At 44.9% G+C, this 23,331-nt stretch overlaps 1 protein-coding gene across 1 annotated transcript in view; it reads left to right on the top strand.

Moving 5' to 3' along the window:
• Positions 1 to 23,331, top strand: part of ERGIC1 (endoplasmic reticulum-golgi intermediate compartment 1) — a 57,554-nt gene that overhangs the window by 3,246 nt on the left and 30,977 nt on the right. The window contains exon 2 of the mRNA XM_021532126.3: positions 18,083 to 18,144. Within this exon, the coding sequence (XP_021387801.1) occupies positions 18,083 to 18,144 (62 nt within the window). The remainder of the gene's footprint in view (positions 1 to 18,082; positions 18,145 to 23,331) is intronic.

The following is a 23,331-nucleotide window of genomic DNA, read 5'->3' as shown; positions in this document are numbered from 1 at the left end:
AGTTTGTATTTCCAGAAGGCCTGGTTCTTTCTTATTTTTTAACACCCATTTGGCTGAAAGAGAGAGACAGATTTTTCCCTTCTTGCCCATGTCCTGGTTTTTAGAACTTATGTCAGCAAAGCAGCTTTGTATGTGTTTGATGGAGAATTTTGAGTTCTCTCAGTGGAGCTGAAAGGGTATTTCCCCTTGGATGTTTTAAGATCTGGTGTCACCTGCACTCTTTCAGCCTCTGAGGATGGTTCAAATCATAATTAGATTAAACTCTAAGCCTGGGTCATCTTGAGTGGTGATTGTGAGGCAGCCAGAAGGGATCCCACATGTTGTGTGATCCTATTAGCAGGAGGCTGAGCTGGTGCTGGGACTTCAAACTGCTCAGGTGTTGAGAATTACACAAATAAAAGTGAGAATTGCAGCTATAAAAATGAGAATTGCAGCTGTAAGAACGTAAGTGGCTCCTCTGCAGTGGAGAAGGACATGGTGGGGAGAAGCATTGCTGTGAGTTCTCTTGTTTCTGGTGGCTTTTCTTTGCACCTGCCTATTTGCATGGAAGAGTTACTGATGGGTTTGTAAGAAACTTCTGAACCATCTTGGTCACTTTAGTTGGTTACACTGAGAAAAGCTAAAATAGACCACTCTGAAACCAAGTTTTTGTTCTAATCCTGGGTAATTCACAGTTGTGCCCTGGCCAGGTGTTTCACACGGAGTGGAAGTGTCTGTGAATCCTTATTTTTATGTTTAACTGAGAAATTCAGGATTTATTTCCCACAGTTAATCATTGTATTGCTTTCATTAGGTTGCTTTTTTTTGTTTGTTTTTTTTTTTACTGTTCCTTGTTTGGTTTTGGGGTTTGGTTGTTTTTTTTTTTTCACAATGTGATAACCTGAATGAAGTAACAATGTGTGCTGTACCCGGATTTTGGAGGTCATGGGAAAGGAGCCAGGCTTTGAAAGGATTTAGATTTAAGTGCTGATCTAGAGTAGAAGGCAAAAACTTTTATTCCATCTGCACAGTATGATAGGGTCCCACTGTCAGCTGTTCTTTGGCATATCTGTGATAAATTATATTTTAGTGTGGGTGTGCTGATTCAGACCTATGGATCATTTTTATTGTTTTGGGACACATGCAGGTCATTGCTTTAGTTCCTGAAGGTTTTCTTTTAAATCAAATTGTTCAGTCTTAACCAAAGCTGGCACTCCAACCTTCCTGCTCTTAGCAAAGGGAGTTTGTTTGGTTTTAAATTAGACCTAAGGGTTGTGAAGGTGAATAGACAAACTGATGGTCACACTTGTGACCAGGCACAGTTGTGAAATCGATTCCTGACCAGAAGAAAAATGAGGGGACCAAGAAAGACTGTTTTGTTCCTTCTTTTCTGAAACCTGAAGACTTGGAAATCAAGTTATTTGCCTTAACAAGTGAATGAGGAGGTGTGTGAGGGCTGCTTAATTTGGAAAAGATTTTTCTCTGTAGATGCAAAATCACCTAAAATGCCCTGGTTTGTGCTCATTAATCTGGGCAGGAATCAATTTGACAACTGTGCCAGGTCACAAGTGTGAGCATCAGTCTGTCCATTCCCCATCACAACTCTTAGGTCTAATTTAAACCCAAGCATACTCCCTTTGCTAAGAGCAGTAAGGCTGCAATGATTTTGTCCAAAATATTAATTCCTGTATGTGACTGAGCTGGTAGCCATCACTTCCTAAATTAATGTCTGGGGGCCGTAGCACAGCTCTGGTTTGGGTAGTTCCAGATTTACAGAATTACAGAATGACAGAATATTCTCTGTTGGAGGGACCCCAAGGATCCAGCCCCACAACCCTGGCATTATTGGCAGCAAGCTCTGACAAACTGAGCTCATTTCAGCAATAACTGCATTTCCATCCCCACCTGCAGCCACGTCTGGAGCCTGTTCCAGCTCACATTGTGCAATGCCCCTGGTAAACAACCCTTCCAAGTGCTATTGCTGCCACCTTACGTAATGACCAACGTGGATTTGGGTGCCAAGCAGTGCCATGACTAACTTTGGCTCAACAATAGCCCTTTGAGGGCACCTGAGAAATTATTCTGCAGTCACAGCAGTCAGATGGGCAGGCAGAGCTGTACAGACAGTCTATTGATGTTTGTGCCACAAATAACTGATTATACACGGTGTGCATGTGTGTAAATATTTCTTTCTAAGCGTCCCCAGTGTATAATTTCTCTCAAAATATCAGCAGAGTGGAGATTTTTCTCATGGGTAAGTAGAGAAATATAGAAGTCTGGCTTTGTAGGAAAGTTTTGCATTGTTCCTTCGGAACTTTTAACTGTCCTCCTTTGTTCAGTCCTTGGTGACACAGATGCTTCCTTCATGCCATCATGGTTCATTGCTGTGAAAATGACTGAATCACACTGTAAACAGAGCTGAAGCAATGCCACCAGCCTGGACTTGGAGCCAGGGATGTTGTTGAGCTTGTATTTTGAAGTGTGCTGGTGTATTTTTTAGGCATGTAGTTCAAATGGTGGAGGTGGTGAGGAAAGAATAGTCTTGCAATGAACGAAGGAGTGGGGAATCATCTGTTTTTCTTGCCTTCTGTCCAAGCACAAGCCCTGAAGTGATGTCTAGGTATTCCTGTAGAGAGCCAGCTGCTCTCGAAATGGAAAACTTGGTCTGCCAAAAAATTAACCACGGCCTTGCCACAATCTACAAAATTTTCCTTATGCTGAAATGCCTGAGTATTTTAGTAGTAAATCTTCTTTTTACTGAAATGCCTGAGTATTTCAGTAATAATCATGGCAAACACACACACAAATGTAGTTGGCCAGTGCAACTCACAGAATTGTGTGTTTGGATCTTTGCTTTTCTGTTTGGTTTTTTTGAAGGATGTTTCCAAATGAGATGTACTTAGTTTAATTCAGAGATGCCAGAAAGATTGGCATGTAATAGAAGAGCCTTCAAAATGCTCTGTTAAAATATGCAGGCCTGTATTACTGCTGACAGGATTTCAGGAGGTCATGCTTCCTTAGTATTTATTTAATTAAATCCTAAAGCAGGTCACCTGGCTTCCAAACTGTCCCTCTCTGCAGACCACTGTGTGCCCCTTAAAACTTCAGTAATATAAATGTGACCTTGACCTTCAGCTGCACTGAAATCTGAATGTGGCTGCTGCATTATAATTGGTTATATCTGGACCAAAAACCAGTGGTAAACCTGCAAGTTGCCGCTCTTGAGTCTGTATCAGTTATGTTTTTTTAGTGGGCATCCATACAGATATTTATTGGAAATTGTATCAAGCCAGGGACTTGACTTGGAAGCCGGGCAGTGCAGAAAAATTGTGCTTGCTTGTAGGTAACACACTTAAATGCAAATTAGAGACAGGACTGAGTTGTGGAAGCTTGTACAGAAATTTTTGTCTTCTTGGATTGGAATTTAAATAGAAGAACCTGAGCTGGTCACTGCAGAGTTACTGATATTCTGGAGGAGTACAATATATTTTAATCCCTTGTATGGGATAGGAGTTCCTCTTACTGATATGGAGAAATCTCTCTCTGCAGTAGGTATGGATTGGCCTGTGTGTTTTTGAGGGAAGCCTTATGAATATGGAGCTGTTTTCTTCACATATCCCTCTCTCCCTGTTTTTTCTTGATTCCCCAGATATTTGTTATATTTGTTATATTCATGCTCTTTTGTACCAGTCTCTGACTTTTGTGCTGAGCAAGCACAGCTGGGACTTAAAACAGAAAGCAGTTTCTCCAAATAAAACCTGCACATTTCTGGTGCTAAAATACTTGTTCTCAGATCTTGTTTCAAGGTGTTCAGCAGTGCAAGGCAGCAGCAGGACCTCAGTGTTTTGTGCTTCCTGGTGGCTGTGGGAAAGTCTATGGTACAGCTCATTTCCATAACTCTTTGCTTGTGTGCAGGTAAATTCTTGGAAATCACAGTCCAGCTTTGAATTTTATTCAGTGTCTGCTGCAGATCAGGACTTTTATTTGTGGTTGAGGACCCTGAGCTGGCAGGTGTCCCACTGGGAAAAGCAGAAATGTTCAGGACCAAGGGGAATCACCAAGGGTGGAAGTGCTGGGATGTGCTGGGGAGCTGCAGGAACCAGAATCTCAGAGTTGAAAAGGCTCTGGGCCAGGACAGTTCCAGTCAGCTTATGGCATTCAAATATCTGAATAATCTGCTTGGTTTGGGGTGCAGCCATATATGTTTCATGCTCTTCCCCATTCTCTCTGTTCTCCAGAAAAGCTGCTCCCACTTAGGAGTACAATGGCTCTTACAGTCCAGCAAAGGGCTGGATCCCTTTAAATACCAGTCCCCTTACTTGAGCATTTTTTCTTTGTGACACTTTTCTCCTGTTTTGATGAAGCAAAGTGTAATTTGCTCACTTTATTAAGAATACATTTCTCTTCCATCCTTCATTTTGACACCTGCTTCAGTGCCTAAAAGGAAATAAAATGCTTGCTGGCAAGACTCCACCTTTGAGTATTTGAGATTATACTTTCCTCCTCCTCCCGATTACCTTTGGAATGTGTTTGAGCCTAACATTTTATTTTGAAGGAAAGAGAAAAGTGATGTACTGCTTCCTGTCTTCCATCCTTCAGTGTCACCTAAAATAGTTGCACTTTTGGCATATTGCAGCAATACAATTGCTGAGTATACTCCTGAGAGAACAAGGATATGCACTGGAAGAATAAAACCACAAAATTTGGCACGTGGTTGACAAAATGGTGTTCTGCAGGGCAGCAAAATAGAACCACAGAGCAGGCAGAAGGGAGGAAAAAAGAGAACTGGAATCAGTCTAAGTGTGAGCAGAATGTATGAATTCTTGTGCCTTTTTTCAGCAGCTGCTGTGAGAATTGAAAATGCTTTGTCCTGGAAATAGATGGGTTTGTTTTTCTGTCCCCATGCAGATCCTGTACCTGCTAAGTAACCAGCGGGCCAGATGACATAATGTGCTCAGGCTGCTGCCTCCAAGGTTCTCCCAGCCCCTTTCCCTAAATGTCCAGTTACCCAAAGGCTGGATTATATAATTAATGACAGTCCTGGCCTAATCTTGTTTTCTTGTTCTCAGTACTCCTCCTTGTTTCAGACACTTCCTCTGTTGGTTTCATTATGTTCTTGGAACTGGAATTAAGAGGGAGGAGCTGGCTGGCAAGGAAACCTATTCCTACATTTCACTCCTGGGTTTGTAAGTGTGGAGAGCCAGCAAGTCAGAAAAAATCCTGCTTGCTTTTAAAACTGATGTGATGTGTGAGTGTCAGTCGTACAGCATTTGGAAAACTGCAGTCTTCACCTGCTTGCAGTCCAGATAAACTGGTTTAAAACTCCATCAGCCCCTCCACCTCCCTGTCTGGTCCTTCTCATATCAGAGCTTGCTCAGAGTAATTAAAACTGTTAATTTATAATATAAATATAGCAATAACATATAATATAAATAATATAAAAATAATATATAAATATAATAATAACAACAGAGGATTAAACAGTTTCTGATGTAACTCTGAAGCCTTGAGAGTTTGTCCAGTAAGGCTGAGGTGATGCAGTGTGTGTGTTAATGTCCCATTGTGTGTAAATGGGGACTGGCCGATTGCTTAATGATGTCTGTAATTTATCTGCTGTTATGGGGGTGTTAATGTTATAAAATGTGTTAATTACTGCTTGGTATTTACAAGTATCGGCTTCTTGGTCGGGCTTCGAATCTGTATTTGCATCTCCAGCTCACACTCGGGGCCAAGCTTTGGTGTTTGTGTATTCAGTGTTTATTTTCTGTGTGAAACTGCGATTAGCAGGATCACTTACCTTACTTTGCACATGCTTCAAAGTTTGTGTCCCAATCTACAAAACCATCGGGGGACTGTTCACAAACTGCTCTCCAGCACAGCCCTGGTACTGAACCAAGCTGGGCTCTTGCAGAGCACATCCAGTTTGTTTTCCTAAAGCCACTTTCCTGCTGCTTTGCTTGTACAGACCTTCAAAGAATCAGAGAATCACAGAATTGTTCTGAGGTGGAATGACCCACGAGCATCATTGATCCAGCTCCTGGCTCTGGCACAGACACCTCAACAATCCCATCCTGTGCATCCCTGGGAATGTTGTCCAAACTCTCCTGGAGCTCTGGCAGCCTTAGTCAGTGCCCGACAACCCTCTGGCAAAGAACATTTTCCTAGTATCCAACCTAAAATCCCCCAAACATAACCCCAGCCATTCCTGCAGGTAGAACTTGGAGCTCTGCTAGTTTACCTTCAGATATTTGCAGCTTTCCCATCTGTAGATTGCCACATGCTCGAGGAGAGGTGTGCAGATGTTGCCAGATGCTGCTGTGCAAAATGAAGGAGCAAAATGAAGAAGAAAGGTTTAATTGAGTGGAACAGGAATGACACAGTGGCAGAACAAACTCAGGTCTGTTGGCTCCCACTGCTCAATCCCAGGATCACAGCCTGGCTCTGCCAGAGCTGTCCTGAGCTGCTCCCTGCACATCATGTTCTCATTTGCCAGCAGACAGGAAACATAGAAATGTCATCTAAACAAAGAATTAGCAGAGTGAAGGGCTCAAAGTCAGTAGTTCCTATTTTCTGTCCTTGCTGCTGACTTCCTACCATTGTTTTCCCATTCATTTAAACAGGTTTCACCTACTTGGTTGGATTGGGAGAAGAGTGATTGATTTTATTGTCTGTGCTGGGTTGTAGGAGCTAAGTGTTTTTGCAGAGTTGTCAGAACATGCACTTGCCTTTGGGTGGAAAGAAAAACAGCTAAAGAAAGATTTCAGAATTAAATCTTGAACTATTTCTCAATGAAAATAGAAAAATTAATGCTTTCTATACACATGTAGATTAAGATGTAAGAATAAGGCAGCTCTACTGCTGTACCTATTTTAGAATGAATTTACTATGTGTAGAAATTCTTCTTTCTTTGCTAGGTTTGTGAAGCAGAATTGGAGATTTTTGCCTAGCACAGGTACAGCAAGGAGCACAGGAACTGAAAATGCAGAGGGTGTTGTAACTCACCACTTTTTCAGTGTCAAGTGAGAGAGGCTTTGCTTTAAAAGGACAGGCTTTTCTTGATGCTTCCCCAATTAAAGCCCATCCTTTCCTTGTTCACAGACTTGCTCCAAAATGTTGGTTTGACCAGGTCTGACTTTTTTTTTTGCTGTAACAGCTCTCAAGCACCTGGGGAATAGAATCCAGCCCAGGGCATTGCTAAGCTGTCTGTGTCCCTTGCCCAGCCTTCTTTTTATCCCTCTCCTCCCCAGTCTGGTGATGCCCAGCCCCTGTCAGGGTCACTGAGCAGAGGAAAGCTGTGTCCTGCTCGTGCCTTCTCTGTGTCTCAGATCCCAGCTGTTCTCCAGGGCCATCTTTCCTCTTTTATTTCACATATTGTGTCCTTAAGAATGGGGTAACTGATCTTTCAGGCCATCTCTGGACACCTCAGCTGTTACACTGCTGAATAAGACCAATTTAAGAAGTAAAGACATTAATCTTTTTATCTCTGGTCCTGGGCACAGGAGTTCTAGGGATGGTTTCAACAACTGTGAGCAGTAAAACTCCCCCCAGCTACTTCAGACAGGCGTCTGGGATGTTATTTTTTAAGTAAATGGTATTTTGCTAATCAAAAGAGTGCCTTGTGTGCAAACCTGACACAGCTGTGCTGTTTGTTCTACCTCTGTATTTCCCCTCAGCTTGAGCTGTCACGTTGAAAGCTAAATTGGTGGCTTTAGATTTATCCATTTTACAGAAGTAACAGCTTTGCTTTTCAAGATCTTACCACGAGCATCTGATGTGCTTTGTAGGAGGGAATGGAGCCAGAAAAGGGTGTTCTGATAGAAGCTCCTGCCTGCCTTTGGTGGAGTGAGATGTGTCTAAGCCTGCTTGGTTTTATTTAGAGTGGGATGGCCTCTGAAGAGCTTCAAAGGCACCTGATGGCTTGTGCTCCTCAGCTGGTGTGCTTGGGCTCCTGGTGCCCAGCAGCTCCGTTGACAGAGCAGGGCTGAATTGTCCCAAAGTTATTGTTTGGGGGTAGTGACCCAAGGAAACTGAAGAACAGTTGCTGCCTGTTAAACAGCTTAGGAGCTCTTAACTAAGTTATTGGATTTGTATTTAGTTTGGTTTTTTTTTTTTTCAGTAACCCTGGAGTATTCTCTATGCCATCTTAGTTTCTCTTGTTTTTTTCTAGCCCAGACTACTTTGGTTTTTTTTTTGGTCTGTTGTTGTAAATGCAGATGAACCCGGTGGGGAGAAATGCTGATGCCTGACTCTAGAAGGCTGAATGATTTCTTTATTATAACTATACTATAATACATTAATATACTATATAAAGGAAGTTACTAAAACTACAAACCTACTTTTTCTAACTACCATATCTAACTCACAACTCATGACCCTCTCTGAGAGTCCAGCCCCAGGTGGGTTGGATTGGCCATCAGGCTGAAACAATCCTCACCAGAATTTAATCAAGCAATCAGCCCAGGTAAACAATTCTCCAAACACATTCTACATGGGAAAACAAGGAGCAAAAATATAAATTGTTTTCTCTCTGTGCACCACTATGGAAAATCCTGAGAGAGAATAATGTACCTGCAAGAGATCCGAGTCTGGGGGCAGCAGTTTCACAGGAGGGTCCCTGGTGCCACCTCCCTGCTCCAGCAGGGCCATCCCCGGGCACAGGGCACAGCGTGTGCCCAGGCTGCTCTGGAATGGGACCCCACAGCCCCTCTGGGCTCTGCTCAGGGCTGGCACTGCCCAGGGCAGGAGTTCTGCCTGCTGGGCAGGGAATTGCTGGGCTCAGCCCTGCCCGGGGCTCTGGGGCCATCGCTGGGCACCGGGGCAGAGCTGGGGCTGCTCTGCCCTCCTGCACACAGGGACGGACTGGGGGACACGGGGGGACACAGGGACACCCTGGGACACCCTGGGACACCCAGGGCTGAGGCCCCTCTCACTGGGGCTCCTCTCCAGCCTGAGCAGCCCCAGCTCCTTCAGCCTTCCCTGGGCACGGAGATGCTCCAGGCCCTTGCCCAGCTCCGCAGCCTCCACTGGTGCCATGATCTCCAAGTCTCCATTCCCGATCCAGAAGCTACAGCCTGAGGATCTGCTTTACTTCGTATTTACGTGCTGGATGCTGGGGAGAGGATGGGGAGTGCCATCCCTGGGTGTTCCAGGGGCTGATCACAGATCCCACCGTGCCCGAGCTGGAGGGAGCCAGGTTTTCTCTTGGGCACTTCTAATCCTCAGGCTTTGGTGAGATGTGCAGAGAAGCTGCCTGAGAAGTCAGCAGAGCACACAGAAATGCTCCCTGTCACTCAGCAGCATGCCTCTGGTGGGAAGGTTTCTCTAGAAATACCACTGGGGATTAAAGGCAGGGCGTTTCCATTTGTGTCTCCAGCCTGAATGATCCTTCTCTGACAGCAGGCAGAGCTTCCTTTTGATACCATGAATTCACATGGAAAATAACCAACATGGCCTGTTTTTATTCCTCCCCTTCTGCCTCCAAGCTGCATTGATTTGGGGGAGAAGGGAAGCTGCTGAGACAGCGTGGTTAAACTCTGATCTCCCCTTTGTAACACCAACCTCCTCTGAAGTGTTCCTGGAGAGAGAAAATGGAGTGTGTTTGTGCACAGTCATCTTTGAATGTCAGATGGACTTTATCCAAGTTATATTTACCATGACTGAGTTTCTCTCTGCCTCCCATGTCCTCCTTAAAAATGATGAAGTGTTTTATGCAAAGTGGATTTTCAGCTGTAATTGGTGTCTCTGCTAATAGTAGCAGCTACTGAATGAATCATAGTCCATAAACTCTTCTGCTGTCTCTAGGAAAGGGTCTTCCAGAGGTGTGAGCAGGAGGACTATGAGGAAACAAAGCTGTGTGGTGGGATGGGTGAGACTCTTCAGAACCATTGTTGCAGCTCATTTCATGTGCACTCAGACATGTTTCCTCAAGTGGGGCTGAGGTTTCTCATTCTCTCCTTGCTTCACACCTGCCTTGGTTTCCTGAATTGCCACTTACAGCTCTTCTGTCGTGAAATGAAACTTCCAAATAGACCCAGTTATACAAATCTTGTGGGAAGAGCTGGTTGTCTCTGCACCAGCTCTTGTAGGTCCTGTGGGGAACCAAATAAAGGGGATGGAACCAACCATCTCTGCTCAGTAAAACAACAAAAAGGTTCAAGGAGGCAGCTAGGAAATGGTAAGAGGAAGAGCAGAAGCGTGTCGAGTGACAAATCCCAAGGTTGTGCCCTTGTCTCCAGGGGAAACTAATCCTCAGAGTTGAGGATGATTCGTCTCTTTAAAGGCACTTAAATAGAAACTGTAGTTGGCTGGATTCGCTGATATCTGCATGAAGTCATTAGAGAGGCTTGTGTAATTCTGAGGGAAGTGGCCTAAAAATGAATTTGTTTAGAATGTCTAAGTGCGAGATGCTCTCAAAGAAAAGGCAGTGGATGTTTTCAAGCCTGTTATCAGACAGACATGCCTCAAAATTACTCTTATCAAAAATGAAATGGGTGCTGGCATAGGCCTGAGTGTCCAGAGCTGTGTTTGGCAGCTGCCCCTTGCTCTTTCTGTATCTTCCACAGTGCTCTAGTTTTTTTGCTGGTTTTTTTTTTTTTTTTTTTTTCTTCACCAAAAGCAATCTGGGATTGTTGTTTTGTATTAACGTTCCCAGAATTGCACAGTATAGCAGTTTTTCTGCCCACCTGAAGAAGAAAACCGGTGTAACAAATAGAGTACTTTATCTTCTTTTGACAAAAAACACCTTTTTTTTTTTTTTTCTTAAAGACTGAGTTTTTTAAAACTTAATGTCTGCATGGGCTGCCGGTGTGTCATTTCTTGAACATGACAAGTACAGCCTGTAACAGTAGAAATTCTCTCTTCCACGTTGTAATTGGGTTTACTGGTGAGTATGTCATGAGTGGACTTTGTAAAGAACAGGCGAGCTCTGTGTTTAGTCAGGAACTGGTGTGTGTGGAGAAATAGTGACCTCATGCCTTCTTGGCTTCTTGAGATTTGAGGTTTGCAGCTGTGCTCTGATCCCCTTTGCAAGGAGGACTTGACAGATGGGAGAAACCTGCAGCAATATTTCACTGGGGTTTATCTCCAGCTTGCAGCTCCTTGCTGATCAATGGGGAGGGGCACCACCAGCAAACAAGCAGAAGGGTAAACAAGGTTTGGAAACTGCTTTAACCCACTTGTATTCCCTGGGCAGTGGCATGAAAACGCTTCTCCAATGCCAACTTAGTCTTCTTTCACTTTAGAGAGCAGAGAAAATTGCCTAGAAACGCAGTGTTAGCTGCTGTGCGAGGTTAGAGCAAAAAAAGGAGAGTGGTTTTGGTGTGACAGTCATATTTTCGAAGACAGACTTGTTCCTGCCTTGGGAGTGAATTAATTGTACTGCAGATACATAAATTTTGTGTGAGAAGAGGGATCTCCACAGAAATCTGCGTGGTGCTGCCCAAATCAGCCTCCCACTGAAGGGCTGAAGAGAGGGGTTGTTGTTTCTTTGCTTCTTTGTGCTCTTTTTTTCAACTGGAGCCCTTGGTTGAGGGTTTTTGTTGATCAGGAAGCCATCTCAGCCTGGAAAGGTGAATTACTCTTTATTTCCACCCCATGTCTATGTGTTACAGTTGCCTTACCTTTCTCTTTTTCAACCTGCAGTCCATCTGTTTCTCAGGAAAGTCAGCTTTTTTACCAAGAAGGAAACAATCAGGGATGGCATTTCTACTGACCCTAAACCCCTTGTTTCATAATCACAGAGTCCCAGGATGGGTCAGGTTGGAAAGGACCACAGTGGGTCACTGGTCCAACCTTTTACATCCAGACAGTTCTGGAATATCCCCAGCAAGGGACACTCCACACCCTCGAAGTTGACTTTTTTTTCTCTGTATTTGATAATTCCCCCTTTGTGTAGTTCAGTCACTTCTGCTGTAGAATTGCCAGGTGCTTGATTAACTTCATAGTGAATTCTGTTTCTGCTGGAAAATGTGTTGTCCCTGCAAGTCACTTCACATTTTTTGTTAGTGAAACAAATTGGTTCAGCAGCACCAGGCTGTCTCATTTATTCAAAGAGATCTCAAAGCTCCTGATGTGTAATAAAATTAAGGTAGTTGTTCACTCCACACTGGAGTCGTTACTGGGAGTGAGTAATGTCACCAGGCATTAGTGACCTCAGCTCCAAATGTGGTATCTGCTGAAAAATAGATGTCACTTCTCCAAGCTGGTGAACATGGGAGGTGGAGAACCAAGTGTTGTTTCAACACCCACATTCTTCTGGGTGAATCACAGCCGTGGACCCTTTCTGCTGGGTGAAGTGTATTTACACCACCACTGACCTGCTAAAAGTGGAATGTCAGCCATGGTACTGGTTGATTTTTTAAAAATTCTTTTTAATTATTTTTGATATCAAAAATGTAATTTGTTGTAGGGAATGCTCACAGCCTCTAACTTTCAGGACGTGCTGAGGTACCTACAATAGAGCCAGTATGCTTCAAAAAGAGTGATGTTTAAGTAGTTTTTCTCCTGGGGAAAAACATAATCTGTCTGAAGAGCAGAACCATTTTTGCCCTGTCTGTGAGCATTAATTTTTGGAAAGGGACAAAAATTAATCTTTTTGCTGCAGATTTACAGTGCCCAAATTCTGTTCTGTGACCAAGTGCCAGATGAGAATGTGTTACCATTCTGCTTGATTAACTGGAATCCAAAATACATTCCAAGAGCTCCAAAACAGCCTTTCCCTGGCCCCTCAGGTAAATCAGCAACAGCAGACCTTGCAGAATGGTACAGGAGAACATTCCACTGCTGCTCACTCCAGAGCTTCTGCTGGGTCTTTGCAGGGACTCCACACAGGCATCCCTGATTTTGGGAGAAATTCAGCCCTGGGTGCCATGGCCAGTGCATCCCTCCTGTCTTCATGCCAGGGAGGGATGGGTAAATGCTGGAAACTGAAGGAGAATTAGTGTTTTCCTTCTCTGGTATGAACTGTTTTGGGTATCAGAGTTTCCCTTGGCTAAAGGGCATTTGAATTTTACCATTGTCTAGTTATTTCTACTTAAAAGTTGTTGGGTTTTTTTTATTGCCTCACATTCTTTGCTTCTTGTTCATGAAAAACGTAACAGCGTCTTACAGAGTTGTTATAAAAGCTTTTCTCAGATTCCAGAGATGTCAGAGAGGATTCTTGTGTTTGGAGGTGTGGACATCTTCAGTGAAATAATGTATTTATTACTTCATTTCCTGAAATATTTTGGGTCCAAATTTGAAACTGTTCAAGTGTACATAAAGCCCTGGCAGGCAGCTCCTGCTGAGGGAGTGAGCTCATCCTCTGCTCAGGGGAGGCAGCTGAAGCATCATCTCTAGAAAAAAACTGCAGTGTTTGGGTCTTCTGCCCTCCCTGCCACTCACCTGGGACTGGCAGGCACAGCTCAGGTGAGACCCACCTGCAGAGCTGCCCCAGCCCTGCCCCAGCACAGGAGGAGCTGGAGCTGCTGCAGAGCCCAGAGGAGCTCCAGGGGATCAGAGGGATGGAGCAGCTCTGCTGGGAGAGCTGGGATTGCTCACCTGGAGGGGTGACACAGCTGTGGCCTCGCAGGAAAGATGGAGAGAGAGTTTTACAAGGATCTGGAGTGACAGGACAGGGGGCAATGGCTTTAAATTGACAGATAGTAGGGTTAGAATGGATATTATTCTTCCCTGGGAGGGTGGGCAGCCCTGGCACAGGTGCCCAGAGCAGCTGTGGCTGCCCCTGGATCCCTGGCAGTGCCCAAGGCCAGGCTGGACAGGGCTGGGAGCAGCCTGGGACAGTGGAAGGTGTCCCTGCCATGGCAGGGGTGGCACTGGATGATCTTTAAGCTTCCTTCCAACCCAAACTATTCCATGATAAGCTCCTTTAAGGGCCAGCACAACTCTTTCACCTGCTCATGGAAATCTTTTTTGGCTGCCCCTGGACCCCTGGAAGTGCCCAAGGCCAGGTTGGGATAGTGGGAAGTGTCCCTGTCCATAGCAGGGTTTGGAATGAGATGCTCTGTAAGCTCCTTTCCAGCCCAAACCATTGTGTGATTCCATGATCTACTTCTGCCTGAAGAAAAATCTGAGTAGCAGCAGCCCATATTAGTGTAGGTACAGCTTTTGAAATCCTTCTGACACTTGCTGGCACTTGAACTGTGCCACCCTTTTGTTTGGCTCCTTTGAGGTCACCACCTGGATCTCGCCTCACTCCTTTCAAGAGGACTGTGGCACTGCTGGCCACCAGAGAGTGGAGTTCTGCCCCAGACCTGCCTTAATCACACAGAGATTTGTGAATTTAGGAATCACCCTGCTCATCTCTGTGGTGCTGCTTTACCAGTTTGTTAGCATTCCCACCAGGAAGGTGAGAAGGTTTTTTTTTGCTGTGTCCTTTCAACTCTTGGGTTGATAAAAGAGTATTGTAGCATTCCCTCATGTTAGTTATGGATGTTGGTTCCTGCAAACCTCTGACATTTCCAAACGGGCTTTTTTTATTTCTTTGTTTGCAGCCCTGCTCTCCATTGAAAGAAAAGACACTATGGATGTGTCAGGAAATTCCACTGTTGTACTGATGACAACCTAATTCTATCTTTAGCCTCATATTCTGGAATTGCAAGGTCCAGCCTTCTCTTTATGAGAACACACATGACCTGGAGGAAGAACTTTCCTAGCAGCAAGTTTGTTGTTTCCACTCTAAAACGATGTTAATTGATCACCTCTAAGATACAACTTCGCCTTACAAGTCTCGCCTTTCTGAGGGCAGGAAGAAACTTGCCAAAAGCTAAATATAAACAACATGAAGTGGAAAATGCACATGTGCCTGCTGTGGGAGTGTGAAGTGATGTCTCCCTTGCTAAAGCAGGACGAGCTGCAGGTTAAGGGAGTGCACTGAGCAGTTGTAAATCTACACCCTGGTTCCTCCAGGTCACGAAAGATGACTCCCAGACTGTGGCAGTGGCTGCTCAGGGTGGCACAGGGGGTGTGTGTGCCCTGTGGGCTGGCAGCTGCAGCCCCTCTGCTCATCCAGGCTCCCTGCAGCATTGCCAGCACCTTCCACTGCTTTGGGTACAGCAGCTCTTGCAACAGCACAAGGTTCCTGTCTGTTCCCAGGCTACAAATACTCCTCGAGTGACCAATGCCTCAGGAACCTGGAGGCTTCTTGGAATTTTTACTGCAGGTGCTTGCAGGAACTCTGACCCCAGGGCAGGTAAAACCTGTTCCCCTCTGCCATGCGCACAGCTCCACTGCCTCCTCCCTCCTGCATTACAAATCATTCTGGTGTCTAATCCTCATGCTTTTCTCTTCCCAGGACAGTGTAAGTGCTCTCCTGGGTCTGCTTTCAGTTCTGGGAGGTAGGCAAAGAGCCAGTGGTAAAAGGAGAAAGGTTTTTCTAGTGGAGGCAGATTTTTAACCCTTAGGTCTGATAGGAGCTACCACAAATCTCTCATTTCTTGGGGCTTTGGGTTTTCCTGTTACAATAACTCTAGGTCTGATAGGAACTGCCACAAATCTCTCATTTCTTGGGGCATTGGGTCTCCTGTTACAATAACTCTTATCAACTTCACAGGCTTGTTTGAGAAGTTCGCTTGATTTACTTATTTTTATTATTATATATAATTAACGAAGCCTTCTTTGAGCTGCTGTCCTCATTGCTAGCATTTGATCTCTCTGGTGTCTCCCAAACATACTTTTCAAGCTGTCACTGACTCCTTTACATTTCATATCTTCTTCTAACTTGGAGTTAAAATGAAATGAAGAAGGTGGCTCTTTGTCCTGACCATACCATCTCCCATCATTCTCCTCAAACTTTGATGCCATTTGGATTTCCCCCTTTCCCTTCCACTGCTGTTTTCACTAATAGGGATCAGACTGAGGGAATTGTGGCCAGTATCAGGTGAGAGGTTGCCCAGAGCCCTGAGGACTCTTGTTCCTGTGCCAGATTATGAACCCTCCTAGCTCAGCACGTGTCTTTCCCAAGCAATTTATTGTTCTGCCAGGGGACTTGCACATAGCCAGTCCTATTTCGTTTGGGCTGGTGATCATTTGGATTTGCTGGTATCACACATCAGTGAGCAAAATCTAACTAGCAGTGTTTGCCTCTTACCCCAAACTTGTCTTTTTTGATTGTTGTGATCATTCCAGCATCCTTGTGCAAGCTTTAATACACCTTCCCTCCTTCCCTTCCCTTCTGCTTGGGTCAGGTCCTGGATGTCATCCTTCAGGCTTCTGCTTTCATCCCTAAAACTTTAATCGAGCACTTTTTGTAGTGTCTCTGCCTAATCCAAGCTTACATAGGCTATGGAAAAGTTCATTTGTGGTGTTGGGTGTTACTTACGTGATGAAATTACAATCTCAGAGGAGAGAACTCTGCCTCATACGACATCAGCTTTCCAGTGAGTTGTTTAAAAAGCTGATTTTTTTTTTTTTTCTTTTAAAGCTGTGATGGGCCATCATTTCAATACTAGTAAATATTCCTGATGGTGAGAACAAACTTCCTTTTATAGTATCCACACACTGCTGTTTTTACTGAATCCAGCCTGGAGCTGTTTCCTATTTCTGAGTGTTGGCTCACACTCAGCAGCTCCTGGTGTTCACGTGCTCTGTCTCCCTCTGTTTCTCTCTCAGCTTTTTTAGCCTTGTTGATCTATTATTGTGACTTTGGCCAGACGACGCCAGCTTTCAGCATTTAATGGGCTGCGAGAGCAACAGCTTCCTCTGCCTGTGAGACCATGATGTCATCAGCTACTTTGGGTTCTTTCACCATCCTGATGCTTCGGTGGATGTGGAAAGAATGCAAACAGCACTTTCCAGATGTTCTCGGGGCAGCTGGAAAACCATACATGGATTGTTTGGCTGGGGAATATTGCTGGTGTGGTTAGGAGGCAGCAGGGAGAAGGGGGATGAAAACACAGCTCCTGTGCAGCAGTGCTGTCAGGTGTCCCACAGAGGGTTGTTGGGGTGTTAAGGGATGGCACAGCTTATTCAGGATCCAGCTGGGCAGCTCAAATATCTTCCTGCCTGCACTCCATTCCTTCTCTTCCCTGCCTTCCTCCAGCTTCAACTCCTGACTGAAGCACAGCATCCTTCTGATCTCCTGCAAGGCAAATGCTTTGTTCATGCAGTTCCTCTGAGTTATCTCAGCAGTTGAAGACTAGAGAAAAGAACAGTTATCTAGTTTTTAAACTCGCAGCAAAATATTTGATGTAGTAGGAGCTACTGAATAAACACAGGGGTGTTTCATCTTGGTGCAGTGTAGACTGGGAATTTGGAAGCCCTCTCCAGGGCTGGAAAAAGCATCAGCTCTCACCCACTTGTGGCATATCCAAAAAAGTCTATTTTTAGGGGGAACCGATCACTTCCTTCTTTAGGGTGGGTGGGTGTTTTTAATGCATTAATTAATTTTTATTGAGTGATGGAAAAGCTGATGTCAGAGCTGCATTGCGGTTGGGCGTGCAGGAACACAAGGTGGTAGGAAATAACACAGCTAACACATGAGGGCAGGGAGAGTTTAACCATGGGCAGTTTAAAATAGCAAAGCTGAGCCTTATGGATATTAAAAACTATGACTGAATCAAAACAACGGGCTAATATTAAACTGGGCTTAGCTGGGGGAGGAACAAACCTGTTGGGTTAATTTCTGTTGTGTTATCCAATGTCCTAGGGATTTTTTTTTTATCTCGACACCTGGATTTCTGACTTAGGGGGCGTCTATTTTTGGCTTTGCAGGATACACATGAAAAGGGGCAGTACAGATTGTGTTTTACTGGGGTTTTTATTCAGGAGTCTGAAGAGTATCCTTTTCTTTTTAGAGTGGTCTATAAACTTGTCCAGCATGACTTCTTGCCTGGCTGCTCTTGCAGTTCAGATTGCACAGATCCACAGCAGGGAGAGGGAGGGAAATGCTTTGGAAATGGGAGCCAAGACAGAGCACAGTTACATAATTGTACAAAAGAAAAGGGTTTTTTTTGTTTTGTTTTGTTTTCCTTCCTATATCCTCCTGCTACTGAAAAAATGTTGTTGGAAAGCTGGATGGAAAAAACTTCAGCATCGTTCATCCCTGTGGGGGCTTGAAATGTATTGAAATGTTCCACCTGTTTTATGGCTGGTGCTTTTCCTCTTTCAGGTTTGACATCTACAGGAAGGTGCCAAAAGACCTTACACAGCCAACCTACACAGGGGCCATTAGTAAGTAACTTTCTTTTTGATGTCCTTGCATAGCCCTGGTCTAAAATTAAAGATTGTTTGGCCTCTCTGTCTGCAGGGAATTCTTTTAAAGGGATGTTAAGCCTTGGAAAGGGTGTCCTTTGTTGCTGAGGCAGATTGTTCTGCCCACCAAACAGTGGAATAGGTGGTGTGAATTCAGAATTGTGGCATGGTTTGGGTTGGAAGGGGCCCTGAAGAGCCTCCAGCTCCATCCACTGATAGGGATCCACTCTCACTGCCGTGTATCAATACACAGACTTTGGCTGATACAGATCTCTTGCCTTGGGCCCCTTTTCCTTCCTTCCTGCTCCTGAGGGAGGCTGAGTAATGGATTTCACACAATTATGTGCAGCGAGCTGGCCGGGCAGAGGGCTTGGTAAACATTGATCAGGCTGGTCCTGCCCGGCCTGTCATTACCCTGCTCATGCAGCTCTCCTGGCCCTTGGAGCAGGCACTTCCTTTGATCAGGGAGCTGTGCCCCACTCAGCCATGCTGGTAGGTGGGTCAGTAGTCTTGTGTGTCACTGCTGACGTGAGTGATGTCACATCCCTTGGTGACAGCACGCAGGACTGAGTCAGTGCCAGTGAATCAGGACACAAAGGAAAGCCCTCTGTGAGCTGGAGAAACTCCTGCCTGTGAGCATGGTCGAAGAACAGGTTGTCCAGGCTGCTGTGGAGTCTCTATCCTTGGGGATGCTCCAAAAAACCAGAGCTGGGCCTGAGTAACCTGCTCAGAGCAGGGGAGTTGGACAGGATGGGCTCCAGAGAGGTCCCTGCCAGCTTCAGCTACCCTGTGCTTCTGTGAAGATAACACATTTCCCTAAATATTTACTCTGAGTCCTTGTCCCCTGAGTTCTCCTGGCCACTGAATTACTTGTATCCTAACTCCCATTTAGGTTTGTTGAAGTTGTGAACAAAGAGCTTGACTCAAACTGTTTGGGAATTCAGGGGCAGATGAGATTTAGTGTTTTGAAAGAACACTTTGAACTTGTGAGTGATCCTGCTTTCTCTTCTGTTTTGGAAACTGAGAGTTCCCACACTGCCACTGGGCTCCCTTTGAGAATTTGTCTTGTTATGAATCACCTGCAAAAGAGTATTTTAGAAGCAAAAAAAAGAAACCATCAAAGGCCATGGAGTTTAGGCTTTCAGATCTGCAGTAAACAGCTCAAGTGATAAGTCTGTTGTGGGAAGGCTTCAAGGTTGTGACTCTTCCTTACAATTATTAGCTGACTTATTTCTCTCTACTGTTATTTACAGCTTCTCAGGCTTTGATTTTCTTCTCTAACTGGTTCTCCTTCTTTTTCTCAATGTTTTAGGCAGCCTGATAGAAGCTTCTGAACCACACAGGCAGCAAACAAACTGGTGGCTCTGCCTGTGAGGATCTTGTGAGCAGCTTTTCTAATGGGCTTTTTTCTGTCTGACCAAGCCTGTGGCTTGTAATTTGAAAGCCACTAATCTTAGGTGTTGTAGGAGGCCATGGATGAGACCAGCCCATTGCCAGGCCAGTTGGAAGCCTGGGAAGATTGCATGACCTGGTGAAAAATTGCTTTAGGGAAGTCAGCCTTTGTTAACACTGGGGGCTTGAGTGCAGGGGAAGGTTCTGACTCTCAAAAAAGCTTTTAGGCTTTAGTAGTCATGTGGAATTACTGTGATTGCAACTTTATTTGGGCTTTCTTTAAGTCCTCCAAGTTTTACAGAGCAGATATAAAATAGTCCATGATATCCAACTATTAATTTAGGCCTTTCCCATATGATTTCTGCTGAAACCTTAGTTCAGTATCACTTCTGGTGCTGAAGGCTTTCTTGAAGAGGTTTCTACAGGGTTTCAGCAGTGGCTTTTGGATTGTATCCATGTCTATTAAAAAAAAAAAAAATTGATTATTTGGGAAGAAGGCACAGATCAGATTAAAGAAGAAAAGAGGTAGAAAAGAGCAGCTCTGCTCCTGACTTCCAGGGCTGAAGGGGCCAAGGCTTTTAGGGAAGAAGCAGCTAAGGGAGAGTAAATGTTGGGGGATTTTGAGGGAGAAGAGCAGGTGATCTCAAACATGAACAAGCTCAGAAGCCAACTGGAGTTTTTGAGGCTTTATTAGGTATAGATTTTTAATTCCAAAATTTGTATGCAGTGAACGCTGCATACGAGATACTTCAGATCTGTGTGGCAGCCACTCAACTACAAACTATTTTTTTAGGAATGAACAAACCAAGAATTTACTAAGGGTAAGGTTTGTCCAGAGCAGCACAGCCACTGCTGTGGTGTAGAAGTTACTCATTGCTTTTCCTCAATAAAATTCCCTTTTTCAGGCAGCATCCCTGTCGTGCTGTTGTCCCTCTTCCAGCAGCTTTTGCAGGTCCTTCCACTGTGTGTAGCATGTCTGTGGTGCCACTGTGACAGGCGTGGTGACAGCCTGGCCATGTTTGGGTACAGAGGCAGCAGCAGCAGCACTCCTGGCTGGCTGACAGTTGGCATCTGGCTGGACAGGAGCAGTGGGGCTCTGGAGAGGAGCCTGCAGCCCAGGCAGCTGCTGTCACCATCCTGCTCTCCAGCCATCAGTGTGGATGCATAGTTTGCATGCACATGTTGTATGCACACATGGAAACGTTATCCAGAAATACTCTGTGCTGTTTGGGGGCTGGAGTTTTAAATACACATCAGGAAATATCGAAGTTATGATTCACATGGCGCCTGTAACGGGACCCGTTCCTTGTGCTTCTTAGCAGTTTGCTCCAGTGAATGATAAATACTATTAATTTTATGCCTTAATATAGGCATGGCTCCATGTTCTCAGTCTGTGTGATGTGTTAAACACTTTGCCTTTCTCTCATTTCTCGTGGGGTAGGGAGGCAGAGCCAGGAATGTACGCAGACAGAGTTTGTAGTGGAAGGGATAAGCACAAAAAGGTTAGTGCAGAAACAAAAACCTTGGCAGAGTCTCCCATCCTTTTGGGATTGCAGATTAGCAGTGTATCTACACCAGCAACCTTTGATATATTGATCATGTTATCATATTAGAGCTTTAAAAAACCTGTCTCAGATGTTGTTGGAGCTCTGTGGGAATGTCACCGTGCTCTTGCAGTTAACGAAGCTTTATGCATGAATTGTTTGATTCTGTCTCATCCTAGCCTTTAATCTACTTTTCCAAATATAATACACTTGTCAAATGTGGGTGGTAGGACTGCACATTTGCATGGAAGCAGGTAAAAGCCTTCACTGTGAAAGAAGCAGCTGAAGCACTCCATGCATAAATTCCTGTGCTGGGAACATCATCTGTGCCTGCAGCTCCAGGCTGAGAGAGGAGCTCCTGTTCTGCACTGAGGAAATGCTGCCTCTGGAGAGAGTAACTGATAATGCTGTCACATCAGTCTCATGCCAAAAACTCCCCCTGCCCTGGAAATGTTGTGTATAGGAAGAGTTTAACGCTCCAGTGTCCTCTTTCCCAGAGTGTCTGGCAGCAGATGCCTGAGAAGGAGCAGGAGGGGCAGGTTAAACACTTCCCCAGGCTTTGCTCAGTTGGCTCCTGAGCTTCCTAAGCTGGAGTTGGTTCCTTGTACTTAGTATCCCTCAATGGATTTCTTCCTCAGGGCATGCACGATTCCTTTTTGTAATCGAACAGGTTTTATTTCTTAAGCAACCTCAGCATCTGTAGTCAAGAATCCTCAGAATTCAGTTGTGTAAAGGAAAACCTCCCCTTGTTTTTTACCTCCCCTTTCCGTGTAGTTCCCACACTGGAAGAGACAGTGAGTGGTTGTTCCCCACTCACCTCCTTCAGGCTGCTCATGATTTTATATCCCCCTCTCATGTCCACCCTCATTAATCTCTTTTACAGCTTCAAAACTCACTCTGTGGTTTGAAGACTGGGCAAAGCATTGAGGAGCTTTGAAAGTCAGTCCCTGCCAGGCACTTCAGGGCATTCTTGCAGGGTTTTTTAGATATAGGTTAGTGGAATTTCACTGTGCTGTGTTGGTAAGTATTGTCACGAACCTTCAATGCAAGAGCTGAACTGAAGATGGACTTGAGGGAGCAAGTACTGGAAAAGAAGGTATTTTGATTATATAAGTGGCAGAGAAGGAAGCTGAAAAATTGGAGGAGAGAGGAAGCTCTGGGAGAGAATTTAGTTAAGAGAGTTAGTAGTAGCTTTCCTAGAAGTGCTTGAGAGCAGAGAGGTCTGGCTGGTGCTGTGGAAAGCCTTTATGGGATTATAACAAGCAGCAAGGAATATGGGAAGCAATTAAAGAAAAAAGGGTTTTATCTGTCAAACACTCTCCCCTGCAACTGCCAGAGATCAGAGATCTCGTGTCTCTCTGTCAATGATCAGCACTACAAACACTGGATCTGCTCATGTGCTGCCTGGTTTCTTTTTTTGGGCTCTTATGTAGGTGTGGATGTTCTCACAAGAATTTGCTGCTGTGCTTTGAGCAGAGCTTTCTCCTGGTGCCCCATGCCAGGGGCTCAGCTGGGGCACAGCCCTGGTGACCTTCTGTGTCCTGACAGCCAAGACCTGGGAACAGCTGTGTATCCATCTGAGGTTTCTCTACAGGACTTAATATCCCTTCTTGCTTCCTGTTTTCCTACTGGTCTTCAGGGCTTTTTTCCTCTCTTTCCTCAATCTAACTAGTTGATTTTTTGGCATCTTTGTTTTTGGCATCTCTGTACAGGGGATTCCTTGCTCTGTAGAGTAGGTCAATAAATGAATCCCCAGTTGAAATTAGTCTGATGAGGAAGGGGAAGCAACGCATTTCTCTTTCCTCAGAGCTGGAAGAAGGGCACAAGGCTTTAGGTCACTCAAGGCTCTGTCTCAGTACTTGCCCTCAGCACCTCTTTCCTTCCCTTGCCTGTCCCATTCTTTACCAAGGGAGTGATAAAATTGTTCCCAGCCTGTTGTTACTTGAGCTTCCCAAAGGAATGGGCAGTCAGGCTGTACAGGTCATGTGGAGTAAAGTTGAGGAACATGGCTTTTTTTTAAATGTATTTCTCAACCCTAATGAATGGCTGTGGTGAAGTGGTCATTTCACAGAGAGCTGTGCTGGGGTTGGGGGGGTTGTGCTGGGATTGTGCTCTGGCTGTCACAGCCCTGGAAGAGCCTGTCAGTTCCTGCTTTGCCTTTCTGTGAGTGATTCATGGTGAATTTGGGTATTGTGTTTAACACAGAGGCACACTGCAGCCCTGTCCCCTT

The sequence above is a fragment of the Lonchura striata genome, chromosome 13 (assembly GCF_050655825.1).
Source record: "Lonchura striata isolate lonStrDom1 chromosome 13, ASM5065582v1, whole genome shotgun sequence".
In the NCBI taxonomy this organism is placed as follows: Eukaryota; Metazoa; Chordata; class Aves; order Passeriformes; family Estrildidae; genus Lonchura; species Lonchura striata.
This window is presented reverse-complemented; position numbering and strand designations above follow the sequence as displayed.